This window comes from Sodiomyces alcalophilus (assembly GCF_042370955.1).
Source record: "Sodiomyces alcalophilus JCM 7366 unplaced genomic scaffold ACRALscaffold_8, whole genome shotgun sequence".
NCBI classification, from domain to species: domain Eukaryota; kingdom Fungi; phylum Ascomycota; class Sordariomycetes; order Glomerellales; family Plectosphaerellaceae; genus Sodiomyces; species Sodiomyces alcalophilus.
Window position 1 is genome coordinate 2,798,721 of NW_027263539.1, and position 18,344 is coordinate 2,817,064.

The 18,344-nt window shown below is 41.9% G+C and overlaps 3 protein-coding genes across 3 annotated transcripts; 2 read left to right on the forward strand and 1 right to left on the reverse strand.

Moving 5' to 3' along the window:
* Nucleotides 1–1,694: 1,694 nt before the first annotated feature.
* ACRALDRAFT_1058809 (uncharacterized protein) lies at nt 1,695–5,232 on the forward strand (the record flags this gene model as incomplete). Its single annotated transcript, XM_071015954.1, has 6 exons — nt 1,695–1,909; nt 2,016–2,189; nt 2,432–2,919; nt 3,008–3,682; nt 3,704–3,707; nt 5,175–5,232. The coding sequence occupies 6 exons, from the start codon at nt 1,695–1,697 to the stop codon at nt 5,230–5,232; spliced, it is 1,614 nt and encodes a 537-aa protein (XP_070872187.1).
* An 8,964-nt stretch (nt 5,233–14,196) lies between these two features.
* Nucleotides 14,197–16,360, forward strand: ACRALDRAFT_2044803 (uncharacterized protein; the record flags this gene model as incomplete). Its single annotated transcript, XM_071021472.1, has 2 exons — nt 14,197–14,451; nt 14,561–16,360. The coding sequence occupies 2 exons, from the start codon at nt 14,197–14,199 to the stop codon at nt 16,358–16,360; spliced, it is 2,055 nt and encodes a 684-aa protein (XP_070872188.1).
* Nucleotides 16,361–16,492: 132 nt separating this feature from the next.
* On the reverse strand, nt 16,493–18,049 carry ACRALDRAFT_1072887 (uncharacterized protein; the record flags this gene model as incomplete). The annotated part of the gene is made up of 4 exons (XM_071018038.1): nt 16,493–16,846; nt 16,924–17,234; nt 17,314–17,651; nt 17,730–18,049. The coding sequence occupies 4 exons, from the start codon at nt 18,047–18,049 to the stop codon at nt 16,493–16,495; spliced, it is 1,323 nt and encodes a 440-aa protein (XP_070872189.1).
* Nucleotides 18,050–18,344: the final 295 nt, after the last annotated feature.

An 18,344-nucleotide genomic window follows, 5' to 3' on the forward strand; every position in this document is an offset into this window, starting at 1 on the left:
ACAGAGCAACGAACCCCGTGAAAAGCGTGCACACAGACATGGAAACTGAATAGTTCAGGACACCGGTTAGCGGCAGATGATTCTCAGTCTAACGTCTAGACTGGCCGCTGCGTTGATAAGTACTAACTTGGAGCCCTCAGTATGGTATGAGCTTGGAGTATACATGTGGCCATAGAGAAACGCTCTTGCCCAGGTCATTCAAGGTTTTATAGATGGCCCAGGTTTGAATGTCTGAAACCAGTAGGGATATCCCGCAGGAATATCGTTGAGTTCGTGCATACGTTCAACTTAACCGACTGGCCGGCTCGGAGCTTTTGTGATCCGTACGGAAGCCGAGGGGCATAAGTTAGCAATTATTCGGTAACCTCGACAGCTAGTACTGACCTTAAGCCTGAAATCTGGCACATTTCCGGGTCGTGCCAGAAATATCTCTAATGTTCTGCCCAATGAGATTAAACCCAGCCGTAATCGATATAAGTCGAGAAACCGGCACTGGAGGGAATGGCAGGGTCTGGCAGTGCCACTGCTTTGGCATAACACTGGCAAAAGAGCAAATAGCGCGACTTCGAAGTTCTCAATTGCTTGTCCAAGTCTGGGATAGGCGATTCCTGCAAAACATCATTCAAGTTCTCCATGTCGGCGGGCGATATACCGCTCCGGGCACATAGTCATAGAAGAGCCGAGAGTCTTTCTCCGCGAGCTGGCAGAGCTTAACCTCTAGTCTAGATAAAAGCTGTACATAAACCAATCGACTTTTGGATAAATGCTACTTAACTCTAGGACTGTGGCAAAAGCACAGAACATTCAGACGATATTCCATTATCATCGGTGTTCAGTTGGAGCGAGAAGGCACAGGCTGAAAAGGCCAAGCTCAGCCAGTACGTTATACTTCTTCTTCCCCAGGTTTATCTTGTGCGAGCGTACCTAGGTATCAGCTCATGCTTCGCTTCGGTCGTACCTGGCGTGCTTATCTCGCTCTAGCGTTCCGCTGGATAAATCTGCCGCTGCGAACTAGGTACCTATCCACCTATGGACGCCGTATTTGGGTTCGCGGTACTAAAAGTGGGACACGGCACTCCCGTGGCGTAACTTGCGTTCTGGAGGAGATGATGCATTTGATCCCTGGGATAGCAGAGTCATACAAGCTTAACGTTATGGCAGTATAGTAAAGGTAAGCCGGGTTTGCAGGCTTAATATATGGTACCGGAATGGTTGGTGATGATTTATGCTTAATGACTTTTACTGATAGGTTCCGCTATGTGTTCCCTAGCCTTAGTAGCCTACGAAGTAATTGGGTTTGCTATTCGGAGACTGATAATAAGAAACTATTTCCTGGGCGGCGAACTTGCGACTAGGTCCGTGGCCCAGTGATCGGAGGTTAATTTCGCTGACCAGGCAGAAAAAAGGAACGGTGGGGCGGCTGCCCCTAGCTGAGCAGAATAATACATATATACAACGTAGACTCCGGGGTGTCCTACCTCGCAGGTAAAAATGATAAAACTAGAGCCGTGTTCCGCCCACGTTTTATATTTTTATAAAGTAACTTCTTAATCTTTGACCTTATTTTTCCTTATTTTTCCTTATTTTTCCTTATTTTTTTCTTGTTTAAAGAAGGGAGGTTTCCTAACTCTAGAAGTTTGCCTAGGCAAGAGCCACGCGAGACGCACCAGACATCGCTACGAGCGCTCAGTATAATGGCGACAGATAACTTAGAGGAGGCACCGTCGATCCGAGAAGCATCGCCCTACCGCCGCTACAGGGCCGAAAAGACGGATCGATGGTGGAAGATCCATTGGTTTCGAGGCATTCGCAATGACCTCCGTCGTCGTGCCCCTTATTATAAGAGCGACTGGACAGACGCCTACGATTATCGAGTGGTTCCAGCAACGGTATACATGTACTTTGCAAAGTGCGTCAACTAATTCATTTTCTCGAATCAAGCGAGGTGTCTTTGGCTCGCCGAACATGTTCTTCTGCAATGATTTGATGGCCAATGAGACTGACACTTTTGATAGCATCTTCCCAGCCTTGGCCTTTTCCCTCGATATGTTTGCCAATACGAACTCCAGTTTCGGCGTCAACGAAGTTCTTCTAGCGTCAGTTCTGGGCGCAGTTGTCTTTTCGTTGTTTTCATGTCAACCTCTCGTCATCGTAGGGGTGACTGGTGAGTCTTCTGCCGTATCCAAAGAGTGACTTTTTGAACTCGGAGTACTCATCTTGTCCCAGGACCCATCGCACTATTTAACAAGTAGGTACCCCTGAGCAGGTTCTACATCGTTACTAGAGAACAGGAGTGACTAATGGTATTCTTAGCACGGTATACGCTATCGTGCACCCGGCGGGAATCGACTATATTCCGTTTATGTGCTGGATTGGCCTGTGAGTCAAGAGCCCTCCTATCAAGGCGCCGACTGCTAATTGCTCTCTTTAGGTGGTCGCTTGTTTTCCATTGGATTCTGGCATTCACAAACTCTTCTAACTGGCTTCGATATGTTACTCGGTTCCCCTGCGACGTTTTCGGCTTCTATGTAGCCGTAATTTACCTCCAGATGGGTGTCCAAGTTCTGGAGCGACTAGGAAGTGGCCCATCATTCTACCTTTCTATAACGGTGTCGCTTCTCGTCTTCCTTGTTGCGTATATCCTCGGCGACCTTGGGATAAGCAACCTCTTTATGCATCCCATCCGGGTTTTCCTCAAAGACTATGGCACCCCGCTGACACTCATCTTCTTCACCGGGTTCGTCCATATCGGACGTATGCGAAATGTCGACTTGGACACGTTACCAACGCGTATCGCCTTCCACCCCACCGCTGAGAGGGACTGGCTCGTTAGATTCTGGACCTTGGATGTTGGGGAGATCTTCCTTGCTATCCCGTTTGCAATTTTGCTGACGATCCTATTCTGGTTCGACCATAATGGTAAGTGGACCATGGATGAAAAACCATATGCCACCTTCCCATCATTTTAGATCACAGTTTCTAACACAAAGCCACCTACCTTCCCTAGTCTCCTCACTGATTGCCCAGGGCACCGAGTTCCCTTTGAAAAAGCCCCCTGGATTTCACTGGGATATATTCCTCCTAGGCATCGTTCTCGGCGTAGCTGGCATTCTCGGCCTTCCATTCCCCAACGGGCTTATTCCCCAAGCGCCATTCCATACAGAAGCTCTGTGCGTGACGGAGCCAGTACGTGACGAGGGCGAGAAGAAGCGCGGTCGTACATTCAGGGCTACCCATGTGGTGGAACAGCGTGTTTCGAATCTTGCCCAGGGTCTTCTTACTCTCGGCACCATGTCGGGACCTTTGCTTACGGTTCTGAATCTAATTCCCCAGGGTGTGCTTGCTGGGCTATTCTTTGTTATGGGTATCCAGGCTCTGAAAGCAAATGGCATCACGAACAAGGTCGCCTTCCTGGCTCGCGATAAGGCGCTGACTCCACCGGACGAGCCGTTTCTTCGCCTAAAACGTCGGTCAGTTCTTTGGAAGTTTGTCGCCATTGAACTGATTGGGTTCGGGGCTACATTAGCCATCACGCAGACCGAGGCCGCAGTCGGATTCCCAGTCTTTATCATGGCTCTTATTCCAATCCGAGCACTGCTTATGCCTCGATGGTTCAGCACCGAGGAGCTTAACATCCTCGACGAACCCACGGCGTCTCCTTTCACGATGGAGGGCATCGGCGGTGCCTGGGGCGGATTAGACGACGCAGCAGCAGAAGCGGAAATGGATCTACAGCGGAGGCCCAGTGCCGACATTGCAGGCGTGCGGAGATCTCTATCCCTCCCACCCGCCTGAGACGGCCTCGAAAGCCAGGAGAAGACGTGGTGCGGCATATTCGTAGGTGATGGACGTGCGGGCTTTATGTTGTAAAACGGAGAGGCACGGGGAAGGAGCCGAACGTGGGGCGCAGGGCAAATTGAGGTGATAGATTGTAGATCAGATAGGAGAACCCTAGCTCGGCCGATCGACAAGAGGAGGAATTTCGGCCCTGGACAGAGAGAGATTTCTATCGAGACGTGGAGAGCAGGAATTATCCTAGTTTCAAGTAGGCTTCGTTAAAACCCATTTGAACCGCCGTTTGGGCGCCTAAACGAAAAAGTGGACCTAACCTATTAGGGCCCTGCCCGTTTAAACGGGCCCTAATTGGATCGAGGGGTTCTAGTAGGCCTGCCTACTAGAAGCCGGGGTCTTTACTAGGCGGCCTAGGAAAGTCTTAGAGTTCTAATGGGTTGCCCCGCTCGGCCCTAGAAGAACCTAGCAGTTCCTATTAGGTACCTATTTAAGCCCCTGGGTTTTCCTAGGCGAGAGCGGGACTACCTATTAGGACTCTAAGACTTTCCTAGGCCGCTTAGTAGAGGGTCCGGGTTTAATTAAGTAGGCCTAAAACGGATAATAGTGGGGCGGCCTAATAGAATAGCCGTACGTATTAAGTACTATATTAAGTACTGTATCTAATAAGCTAAAAGAAGTAAAATATAAACTAGTAATTATTAAATAAAGAGTAAAGCTTTATAAATAATACTCGCTAATAATATTCCTGATCGTAAAGAGAGGTAGTAGATATTAAAGAAATATAAAAGAAATCTAATAATAGTGCTAATTAAGGAAGGAATAATAGTAACCGTACCTGCCTTTATTCCTTCCTTTATACTTACCGAAATAAAGCTCCTTTACTATCTAGCAGTATCTTCCTTTAGGCACTAAATAACACTCTAGGTAACGAATAACACCTTTATTTTTTTATTCTATAGCTAAATAAAGCCTATAACGACTTTATTTTTACTATTATTAACGTCTATATTATAACGTTAATTTACGATAAAGCTATTACCACTATTATCACTATTATTATTACTATTATTATTATTACTATTACCTACTACCCACCACTACTACTATAACTACCACTACTATACCGCTATAAGTTTTCGTCTAGAACCTATATAACCAGTATTTTACTAACTTATTATAGTCGCGTTAGTACTCGCCCTAAGGGTATACCTTATTTTCCCGCTAATAAGGCGATTAGTGGAAGGGCGCCTAAGAAGGGCTTAGCCCGTCGGGCTGCTAGGAAGTAGCTAGTTACGGCGGTAAAGAAAAAGCGCCGTAATAAGCCTGGCAGTAAGTAAACTAACCTATTTACTAATTTAGTATATATACTAACTATATTATAGCTATCGTATTACGGGAGATCCGGCGATACTAGAAGTCGGAGCAGTTATTAATCCCTAATACCCCCTTTATACGCCTAGTAAAGGAGATCTCCTAGGACTTTAGGCTGTATATACGATAATAGCGGGACGCTATCCTAGCGGTTTAAGAATTAGCCGAATAATAGCTAATAACACTTTTTACTAGTAAGTCTAATAAATTAACGTAATAACGAAATAGTGATTAATTTACTAATAATAACTAGTATCTTAAAAGGCGGTATTCTATACTAAGAGGGTTACTATTAAGGCTAAAGATATAGAGTATATTAAGACTATCGTGTAGATAGTTAACCCGACCCCTCTATTCGGCTAAGAAATATAGTACTTATTAAGTACTATATTTCTTACTAGTAGGGGGGGGAGGGTTATTATAGAATAATATTATAATAAGCTAATATATCCTTAATATATTTTATATCCCTCTCCGTGACTATAATCCTGTTCGTATAAATCACTGCTATTTAAGTATATTAGAATATCGTTATAAGCTAAGTCTCTGCCGCTTCTTAAAGTGCCCCTATTACCGTTACGTATACTTATAGGTCCGTCCTCTTACTCGTATCCTGGATTACCTCTCGGATAAGCCTTATAAAAGATAATCGGGGAATTAAAAAATCGAATTATCGCTAAGATTAACGTATCTCGATTAGACCTATACTCTAGTTATTAGTAAGGAAATAAAGATAAAAGAAAAGAGAAAAATATACTCTTACTCCTAGGCCTACGCCGCACTATCTAAGAGGTTGCCCTTTTTACTTGCTTTGGTATTTTCTTCGCCGTCTTTATTAGAGTCTTCCTTATAGTTTAACGGTTAACCCGCTTCTGTATTTATATTTACGGACGTCTTTTTTACGGTATAAGCCGTTAAATAGGGGGCTTACCGGTCCCTATTCGTATAGCGGTCTATACCCTTAACCGAGGGCGTAGAGATAGTGGATCTAACTAAGGAGTAGATCCGTCTAGCTGCGTGGATAACTCTCCCTCTCCTAATTACGACGGTTCTTTAGATTATAAGGACTCTTTTAACTATAGAGTGGGCGATTATATAATAGATAATCGTTCCGGCTATATAGGCTATAATACTAACGAAATAACTGATTATTTAGTATCGTAATACTAACCTACGGGGCGATTAAAGTTTAGAGGCAGAGGCGGTAATTTATATATAGAGGAATCTTTAGAAATAGTATTAGGACTAGGACTTAAAGTCTTTAAAGGGGGGGTTAACGGAGGGGAACTCGATTTAATTACTAGTAGCATTTTTATTTATATAAGGCCGCGTAGTCGTTTATCTATACGTTATATAGTAGTAAGAGGGATATAGGAAGATATAAGAGCGAGATAAAAGAAAAAAAAAAGAGATAGATAAATAAAAGAAAGGGGAGATAGGTTATAGTAATATTAATCGTTTTATCTAGGGGTCCTATATCTAGTATATAGTAGTACCCTGTTAGTATAATCTAAAAGGGATAAGGTAAACGGGAGGCGATAGAAATAAGTTATCCTTTTGTTTTTTATTAGATATATTTCCTAGGTAAAGATTTAGGGAAAAAAAATAATTAGATTATAGATAAAAATAATTAGAACGTAGATAAAGCGAGAGAAAATATATAAGTAAACCCTTATAAGACGAAGACTTCGAAGCACGGCTTTCGCTTATTTTATATATCTATAGAGTTAGACGGTGCCCCCCCCGGTAGGTAAGCCTGGTTAACGGTAATTAATAGCTATTATATATATAACCCGGATAATACTACTAAATAGTAGGCGTGGATCGATTAGTAGAAGACGATAGGATAGTTTTAGGACTAGTATAGAGCTAGCGTTCTAGAGGAGACTCTTTTACGGCCTATTATCTAACCGATATCCTATAGGGTAATAAGGAGTGCCGATAAGTATTTTATTAGCGCTAAAAGACGGGTCGGAATACCTCGCCTAATCTATAGGGGTTATTATATATACCTAAAGTATCCGAACCTCCCGCCTAGACGATTAAGTAGCACCACTATGGCGACTAGGCACCTTAGATTAGAGGTATATAGGGTAGCAGTATAAAACAGGGCCCTATATAGGGAGCGGAATCGGGTAAATATAGGTCTCTAAAAATATAGTACTCGATATAATAATTAAACTAATAAAGTAAAGTTCGATAATATCGCTAGTACTAGATTTACTAACGCCTAGCTAGGTCTTATTATAATAGTTGCTATATATACCTTATCCTTTAATATAACTATGGCCCCGGGATTTAAGTTCTTCGTGGAATAGCTATATCCCGGTTTCGCCGCCTAAATTCTATACGCTAGTACTCTTACACGTTGGTTTAGGACCTATACCGGCGAGGTTATCTTTAAATAGCTTCGGTAAATCCCCCCGTAGGTGTATATAGCGTTAATAATCGACTACTAGTTAACCCCGTTTATAAACTTTAATTTGCTTAGTATTATAGTATATTAGATTAACGAGAAATAGAACCGCCGGTAGCTACTCCTTAATATCGTCGATATCTAAGGCGATAATACTAAGATTAGGTTAAGTACCCTAGTAGGGGAATACCTATAGAAGTATAAACTCTGGTCTTAAGTACGAATAATAACCTCGGATAACGGCGGTCTATTTAATATAGATCGAATTAAGGAGACTATTCGTGGCCTGATAATATAAGACGGCGATACCTCGCCTTCCTTTAGTGACTTTACGATATAGAGTAGTAGCAGGATTCGGTATATTCGGTGTATCTCTTATATTATCTAACTTACGTTAAAAGACCTTTTAAGTTGCCTCGGACTAGGCGAAGACGATAATAACGATATATTTAGACACGGATTTAACTATATTAAAATAGTAAGTAATATTTATATTTAGTATATTACTTATATATTACTAATATAATAAAAGGTTAGGAAGCTTATAGTATACGTTAATCGCTTACCTAAATAAAGGCACGCCTTTAAATAACTATAGCGATAGATTATAGGCCGGGAAGACACTATATAGTTAGTTTAAGATATTAGGACCCGATAAAGTTTAACCTATCTAATACTTAAGCGGGCGTGGCGCCTTCGCGCTATTATCCACGAATATATCGGTATTATAGATAAATCCGAGGGATTTCGATAGCTTACCGAAAAGGAGTGGACTTAGATCGGGTTTATTATCGATATCACGAAATTCTTTACTTAGCTTATAAATAATATAGGTTCCTAGTCGATTAGAATAGTCTGGAACTTAACTAAGACCTATATCGTATTAAATAGGTGGCTAACTCGCGTTAACGGTCTCCTCGAGGAAAATTATAGCGATAATTAGGTAATAAAACTCCGCGACGGAGTTAAGCTTATAAAGGAGAAGCTAACTAAGTATATCGGTTTTATATAAAGCGAAAATAATATCGACCTCTACTCTATTACTAGTCTTTTATACCCTATCTTAGAGGGCGAAGATAACTGGCGCTTTACGGATTAGGGGAGGTTCTTCGAGGCACCTGCTAATTACGACCCCTAGCGACAGGCTATTCACTTCCTGATAATAATATACACGCTATACTATAAAGAGTATAATCGGGAGAATAATAAGGCGATAAATCGTGTAAATAGGGAGCGTCTTAGCTTTTCTATTAGTGCGTTACTAGTTAGCCCTACGCGAGTAAGTTAACTACCCTACTTAACTTATCCGTTAAAGTAAGTATTTACGAAGTACTAAAGGATATACTAAAGGCCGGCACTAAATTCGGATAATAACCGTATTTATATAAAAGTAAGAGAATTCTTAGCGTTACGTAAGTGATTCCGTTTTTTTTAATTACTATACTAATTACTATATTAATTACTATATTAATTACTATACTTTTAATTACTAATATATATAATAGGGAAACGGCCTATAAAGACGACTACGGAGTTCTAGAGACGGAATAAGAGCTTATATCGAGGCTTCGCCGCCCTAGCAAAGGATCTGTTTTATATTCCTCCCTCGGCCATTAATATTAAACGAGTATAGAGCTTTATAAAGCGGGTTTATATACCTTAACGATCCAGGCTTATACCTAAGACTGCCTCTATAGCTCTGATTCTGATAACCTGGTATAAGGATCTAATAGTACCCGAGACACTAATTCCGTAGGAGTATAAAGATAACGATTCGAATAAGGATAATCAGGATAACCTTCGATAACTATTTTAGCATATATATACCCCGGGTGATATTAGGTTAGAGTTATTCTATTTATAGTTAGTTAAGGATTCGCCTAAGCTACTAAGTCTTCTAACTAGTTAACGCCCTCTTAATTACGACGTAACGGATAGAGTAATAACGGAGCCTTAGTTAGACGCCTTATCCGTAATCTATATAGTAGGGCTATAGGGTTAATAAGGGCAGTAAAGGCAACAGGAGTAATAATAGCAGGGGCAAGACTCTTAAGAGTCGTAAGGCTCGTAGCATATATAGCTAGGATCTATACCTCCTAGCTCTCCCCCGATATCTTAATTCCGTCTATAATCACCGAGTAGCTAAGGCAGAGATAGGATATAGGTATCGATAAGGTTAAGGCGGCGGGTAACGGCTTATCGGCTAGGAAATTAAGGATATATTAGTTTATACGAATATACTAGGTAGATATAAGTTAGTAATCGTCTATATAATATAGTATCTTGATTTTTAGAATATGTTTTTTAAATAAATACGTAATTATAATAAACTTAATATATAGAATAGTAAATATAATATAATACTAGTTTTATATAAATACTAAAAGATAAAGACTTAATTATAGAAACTTTATATAATATAGAAATACTATATTATTACTATTATATCTATACCTATTTAGGCTGCTTAATTAGATATCTAGGGCTATTGCTTTTCTAAAGAAAAATTACGTCTAAGGCCGGATAAAAGCCTCTATAGTAATACTATATAATATAGAACTTATAAATCTTATATAAAATTTTATATATAGTATTAAAACTAGGAGGGGAAAGATAAAGTAGTAACTTATAGACTATACTATCTAGAATATTTAAGGATATATAGCTTATATAGTATAATATCTTATAAGATATAAATACAGCGTTTAGGTTATTAGCTAGGATATATAAAAAGTATTATATATTATAAGTATATTTTAGATATTATATAAGATAGCAACTAAGTATATAATATATATAAATATACCCTAGTATATATATTATACTTTAACTTATATATAATATCACCTTATAATAATATATAAGCTTAATATAGTGTATATAATTAAGATTATATACCTATAAGATACCTTAGTATTATATATTAAGTAATATAATATAAAGTTATAATCTATATATATATATATATATATATATATATATATATATATATTATAGTTATATATATATAGTATACGAAATAGCCTTTAACTTATAAAATAGAATCAGTAATAATTAGGATTATACTATATTATTATATATATATAGTATAATATACTAAATAATAAGGTAAGCCTTAAAGTAAAATAAGAATTAGATCTAAAACATATAAGATTATATACGTTAGACGATCTATTTATATTATTTTTAAGTATACTATTCTCGCCTAGCTAAGCGAAACTAGCTATCTAGGCATTGTATTATATTATAAATAAGGTACTATCTTATATTACGTAATTAATATAGAGTTAATTATATATATCTAGCTTAGAGAATATTCTATATATAATTATTACTAGTAGACTCTTATAAATATAATATATATTCTAGGATACTAGTATTAAGTAAACTTATACGGTTATACCTACTTTACTTATTACTTATATTCCTTATACTCTAATAAAAATATACTTATAAGTCTTATAGGAACACTTATAGGCTTCTATTAATACTAATTATATATTATTTATAATTCTATAATCTAGGACTAAATATATAAAATAGTTAGCTAGTTAAAATATATTAGAATATATAGTATATAGTATAGTATAAATAAAAGTAAAGCTATATATAGTCTAGCTTATATAGATATCTATATCTTATAATTAATAATATAGTATTATACACCCAGAGTAAATTCTTAAAACTTAAAAAAAGCAAAGTAATACTACGTTTAGTTATATTATAGTATATATTAATATACTAATAAAGCCTTAAAAGTATAATATACTATAACTCTTTTTATAGATAGTAGTTAACTTAGTTATAATTATCTGAATTAAATAGTATATAAGTACTAAAGATATTATTATTAAGATATCTTATAATAGACTATAATAAAGCGATAATAATATTTAATTAAGGAATACTTATACTATTCTTACTTTAATATATAATAATATAACGAGTATAAGTAAGGTTAATATAAGGATGTATATCACGAGCTAATTATAATTTTAGGAGCGGAAAACGTTATAATACTATTATACCGCCTACTACCACCCTGTATAAACTCTTACTATCCTATTACTTATCCTTAGAGGCGATAAAATCCTTTGCTAAATCTGCCTCTACTAAGCCGCGGAGGAAGTCACGCGCCTACTGGATAGTAATACTAGACGAGGCGGTTTTAAGATCCTGACTATCTAATAGAACCGCTAAATATAGATATATTAGTAATTAAAGAATATAGTAATTAATATAGTACTTAAACTTATAGGAGCGTTAATAACGGTTCACGAAATCCCTAATAAACCGAATTTGCTTCTTTTAGTATAAAAGAGGCAGATTAAAAGTGGCTTTCTTACAAAGGCGGGGCACCGTATAGTCCGTTAATAAGCCGAGACCGACGGGCCGATAAACTATATGAGCCCTAGTACTATTAGTTAATTTTTTAATTTTAGTATAGGAGCTTATAACACACCTCTTACGCTTCTGGCGGGGGAAAATAGCCCGGTTATTAAGCCGAGTAATATAGCGAATTATAACTTTCTCGAAATCGGCCGTGATATCTTTAATATCGATAGGGGGCCCCTGATAATTAAGCGCCCCTAGCTCGCACGCTAGTACCTTATAATATAGCTTATATATACCCTCGGCGAAGTGGGTGGCCTAAGCCTATTTAGTTCCTGACTTAGTAGTAGCCTATTAATATCAGTATATTTCTAATACTAAGGGATAAATAGATTATTTACCCTAAACTAGATCCGAAGGTTCGAGGACGCTTTGTCCCTACCGGTAAACTCGTTATACTAACTATCTAGAAGTGCGATAATTAGCTCTAGGCCGCCGTTATACGGGATCTTAAATTTATCTAGCAGGCTATATAGCCACTTTATAATAACAGACTTATTAACTAATCCCTCCTTTATATCTTTCTTATAATCATAGAATTCCTTCTTTATAACCCAGACTATAAAATACTTAAATAGTAGGGCGGCCTTTATTCTCTTATATTAGAGCTTATCGTTTCTGGTCTTAACCTCGATATTAATATCGTTACCCTTATTATTAGACTTAGTATCTTCCTAGGCGGCTTCGGACTTATAGGCCTATCTAGCCTCCTTTACCGCCACCTTAGTATTACTAAATATCGTTAGTTTTAATTACTATATTAATTACTATATTAATTACTATATCGAGTACTATATATATACATACCGTTTATTATCTAGTTACTACTTAAATACGGCTAACTAGGTCTTCTGCTCCTTCTCCGATACGTTTTTATACTCCGTAGAGTTTTTAAACCGCGAAATACGGCGTGACTTTTTCGAAGTTTATTTATATTTAATATTAAAGATAGCCCGAGTATTTAGATCTATACGATCCTGCTAGTCTCTTACTCGCTTCGTGTAGGGGTTCTCCGAGTACTCGGAGTCTACTTTCTATTCTACGTAATTAGATTAGTATAATAAAGATATTAGGGAGTATAAGGGATAACTTACTTCCTATAAATTTAGGTATAGTGGTAGCGGTATAGTAAACAGAACAAAAGACGGTGATAGCGATACTCTATAACTAAGGAAAAGGAGCAGAATAGTTAGTTATAGGAAGGAGAGTTAGGGAAAAGAAAGATAGCTTAAACGACGTTCTTTTATAATAGTAGATATAGGTAATAATATAATAAATCAGGTATAGCTTCTAATATATCTCCTATAGGCATAATAGAATAGTTCTTTAATTAGGTATACTCTATTATATTATAACTAGTCGTATTATTAATAGAAGATCGTGCCCTATCCCCTTAGTAGCGCGAGGGGTTTACTTTATTCGGCGCCCTGCTAACCGTTACCGATAAGTTCTTAAAGGCCTCCCTGCTTATCGCCTCCCTGCTTATCGCCTCCCTACCTATCGCCTCCCTGCTTATCTAAGCCCTAGTTAGGCCCAGGGGCTCTAATAGGCGTACCTAATAAAGCCGTTAAATATAAATAGTTCCTAATAGGTACCTAGTAGAACCTAGTGGCTTAATTAGGTCGCCTAACTAAGCCTATATAAACATAGTGGGTTTATATAGGCGGCCTAATTTAACGTCTAGGCTCTGCCGGGTACCCGTTAAGATCTATTTATACTCAACGGCTTAATTAGGTACGCCTATCCGAGCCCCTAGGCCTAACTAGGGCACCCCTATTAGGCTATAGCTTTATATATAGGTCCAGCCCATTTAGTTCTTCTGGGTTTTGCCCAAGCCTAGTTTTAAGTCGATTAAAGTTTCGCGGCCCTACTTGTCGTCGAGAGCAAAAAAGACACTCGACTAGGTGTTATCGAGTATGCCTTGATTCGATTCTGGTTCGTTTGTCCCGGTTCCACTTTGCTATGTTCGAGTTTGTAGTGTAGTGTATTTTCTATTCCCTGCACGGGGTCCGTCTTCGAACCAGGAGCGGCTCCGATTCACAGGCCGCAAATCCCGTCCCCACATATAACATAAGCAGAGCTTACCTGCCTAGGTCCGTGATAACCCAGCTTTTACGTCCCATCATGCATACATCATCCCTATCTCAACGGACGGCGATTTCCAACCCCGTCTACTTCCCACGCCGTCAGAATTCACTGCATCCGTCATACAGCCCATCCATATCATGACCGTAACGGCGCCCCAGCAGCGGGTCACAGCGCTCCAAGAGAGTCTCCGCCAGTTCCTGGACAAGCTTACCGACGCGCTTCTGCAATGCTCGCCGGTGGACCATTTCGGTGTGCCAGTGTTGCGACTGGAAGCATTTATCCAGGATGGGCATAACGGCATCGACGGCACCGACGATAACGGACAGAGCGGCGAAACTAAGGCGACAAATGCAGAATTGGCGTCGAGGCGGCTGGCCGGCCCCGTCCTATCAGTATGTCGCAATATGAAGCCTGCTAGATAGTAACCTCAGTGCTGGTTACGTCCTACCTCTCGCGCCTAACAGCCGTGTGTTTTTGAGACTTTCTAACCTATTATTCAAGCATGTTATAGATATCTCGGACCTCGTGGCTCATAACCCCGATCCGCAAGCACTAGCAGACAATTCAGGGTCTCATACTCATTCATTGCCAGCTCACCAACCGCCCACAAAGAGCGGCCATGGTGTTTCACACACCACACAAGACCGACACCGAGACCGAGACCAGGACCAAGACCAGGACCAGGACCGAGACCGAGATTCAATCCCGGCCGATTCCCCACCTATTCTATGTTCTCGAAATGCGACAGATCCTAATAATCTACGCAGCCGCAACACTCTTAGCTTACTACGACCCTCCCGGGGCACTCTCCCCGTGCAAGACGACACCAAGAGCCAGCGTCAAATCCAGATATGCGACCGCAACTTTCCCAAGCGAACCAAGACTCAATCGGCGGTTCCCATTCCTCAAGAGTCTTCCCTCGAGAAGCTAATCATCGGAATTTGGGATCATATCCACGGCGGGATCAACCTCGAGCCCCGGAGTCTCATCGAGCAGTGGCGAATCACCGCTTCATTGACTACAACCTCCCCAACCAACTCGGAATACCCGGCATTGCACGAGAGCAACGCCACGCCTCGCACCCCACCCTTGCCCGCGAACCACTCCCAACCAGCGAACCTCACGGACGGGGATAGCTCGTTTAGCAAGAGCAGTACGTTCTGCATGAAGATAACGCAGGCAAGTCGTATGTGTCGCTCGGTAGAAGTTATCGTCCAGGCACGCTGGATAGAGCACTTCAACGCGTACGTCGAGTTTCTAGGGTCCGTGAATCCGGACATGTCGCCTACTAAGTGCCGTATGGCGGCTCTTCTGAAGGCATGCGGCGACTTTGGCTGGTCGGAGAAGGAGCTGCGCAATAAGATGATTATCTGGCGTGGCTATAAAGAGATCAAGGATGCCGGGGGCTGGGCGGCATTAGTCTTCGCAGGCATAGGACTCTACCGCTTCTGCAAGTATAGAGTCGGGTTCACCAAGGAGGGCATGCAAAGGTTAAGGACGTTCAAGACACGCTTCGAAGTAGCGGCCGATACGCTGCATCCCAACTGGCGGCAACTACTGACGATCGTCGGAGAGCATTCGGCACAGACCAAGCTGACGGGCCACCCACACAACTGGGTGGTATATACGGACGGCTCGGAGCCCGTGCCTCTTGCGTCCACGTACCTCGATCTCGATCCCGGCTTTAATTTCGAACACGTCGACGAGTCTGTTATAGACGTTCATACATGGGGCGCCGAGGACCCACGATGGATGCCGCCGCCGCAACTATCTGCTGCGTCTGCGGCTGTCTATAAATGCACCGCCTGCGGAATGGAACAGGACGACGACCTCAAACGAAACAACTGCTATTGCTACCCGTCCCTTTTCGGCTGTCCCAGGTCGTGTCCTCCCGTCCAAGTCTTTCACACGAGAAATGGGAAGAGGAATGGCGTGCAGGCCCTTGTGCCATTCCGACGGGGCACTGCTATTGGTGAGTTCGTGGGACTGGTGACGAACGGGATCAAGGACCTGGACGTCATGGTCAATTCGGCCAGCGGCCGGCGGTATCAGATCTGGCAAGGCACAATAGGGAATTTCACGCGTTTCGTGAATCACAGCTGCAACGCCAATGCTCAGTTCCAGCCGTTTGTGTGGAGGGGCACGCAGAGGATACTATTAATTAGTAAAGGAATTGAAGCTGGGAAGGAAATCACGGTGGACTACTCGCGGAGCTACTGGCGGGGCCTAGACAAGAAGTGCTTGTGTGGGGAGATATGCTGCCGTTATAATAAGGAGAGGCGGCAAGGTGCCTCTTCGTAGGAGGCGTTGGCCATAGTATGGGCTGGAGCTGTCTTTGAATATGCAGGAAGAAACGTGAAGAATTAGTAAGAATATAGTTGCACACGCCCAACGACCAGGCATGATACGCATTGTATTATGCCGGCTATCCTTCTATGTGTGCTTGCAGATCCACTCGTCCTTGATTAATTCCTTCGCAGAACTGCGTTTTTCCGGCTCCCACTGTAGCATTTTCCGCATAAGGCGTAGGAAGGACTCCCTGTCTTCTTGTCCCCTAAGCGTCGTCTCCCTGTCCTCAAGCGATCTTGTCGCAGGCATAGGAATTTGCGCGGAAAACTCGCCCGTGCTCGAGAAGAACTCGCCGCTTCGGTTTCCCCGCGCGAGCAGACTTGGCGGCGGCGGGCCGAGGAGCGCAATCATCTCTGCAAGGTGGGCGCGGCTCCGGTAAGCCGCGTGCTCTGGGTCACGGCCGCTAAACAGGTGGCCGCCCTCGAATATATGCCAGATCTGGGGTTTGCATAAGCGGGGCCCAAAATGATTCCACAAGACTCTGGCACAGCGACTGTTTATAAGCAAATACGTACCATACACCCTACATTCCATATGTCGACACTGTAGGTCCATGGTGCCTCGAGGATAACCTCGGGTGCGCGGTACACGTTAGGCTGAATGTCCTCGCGGTGCTCCCGGCCATCATCTAGCGGCACGGCTGAGCCGAAGTCGCATAGGACCGGGTTCGCCAGGTCTTCAGGCATAGGAAGCTCGCGGGTCAAGTAGATGAACCGCCCGTCTACTTCTTTCCTCGGGGACGGGCTTTTAAGTTCATTCTTCTCGAAGGTGGTAAACGCCGTATCCGTGGCTCCTATCCCGAACATGATATTGTCGGCCTTGATGTCTAAAAGGGGGAGGGGATATTAACCAGCTCCATACTCCCTACACACAGTTGAATAACGAAAACAGAATATTATACCTACCGGTATGCGCAATGTGGCACTCCGTGTGTAGGAAATCTAGAGCTTGGAATAGATACTTAAGAATAACGGCGAGGACCTGCGGGGGCAGCTTGCGAACGGGGTTCCGGTAAAGCAATGCGAGCACGCTGTCCCAAAGTGGTGGGTGTACAAGGCATCGATGCTGTCCGTCCGGGGACTTTACGTTAAAGCAGTCTAGCAGCGGCCGGACGGCAATTCGGCCGGGATGGCCGCGACTGGCGGCCTTAGCTATGCGATCGTACATAGTAAGCTCGTCATCTAGCTGCTTCCCCATGCATGAAGCGAGGATGAAGAGCTTCACGGCGACATGCCGACGATCACTAGATAATGAAATGATTTTTAATAAGCATTGATCACACCATGTCCTCGCTCAGAAAAAAAGAACCAACGGGACTTACATTAAGTCTCGTGCCAGCCACACAGTTGAAGTGGTGCCATAGCCTAGCTTGCCCACGACCTGATAGCGGTCGTGAATGACCTCACCGATGCGGACAGGATAGTAGCGAGTCGCGAGATAATCTGGGATGGTCTCCTCTTCGATTTTCTGGTGTGGCGCTACCAGTGGGACGTCTTTGTTAGGAAAGGAAAGGGGTTTCGATGCTGGGCGAAGGGACCGTAGAAGTGAAGTCAGCATTGTGCGGCCTGCGCTAGGGGAACATAGATAGCGCTGCCTGAATTTGACTAAGGCCGATTGGAACTCCACTATCCTTGGTGGCATTTTGCCTTGGTGTAAGAAAACCAAATGGTTTCAAGAACCCTTAAGACACGGAGAATAAAAGAAGTGATAAACGCTAATGCATGACTAAGTCCGAAAGCTGACTAAAGCACTGAACGGATTTGGAGACTTGGCGGCGCTAAACGAAATCCTACTATGTCTGCTTATCGCTAAGGCCCTGTTCGACAATCGTACCTAGTTGGCGGACTTTCCGCCTAGCTTTTATAGAAGGTATAAACGCCACTAAAACGCTATTACGCAGCCCTCGATATATCCTTTTATATAAAGAAGCTGCGTA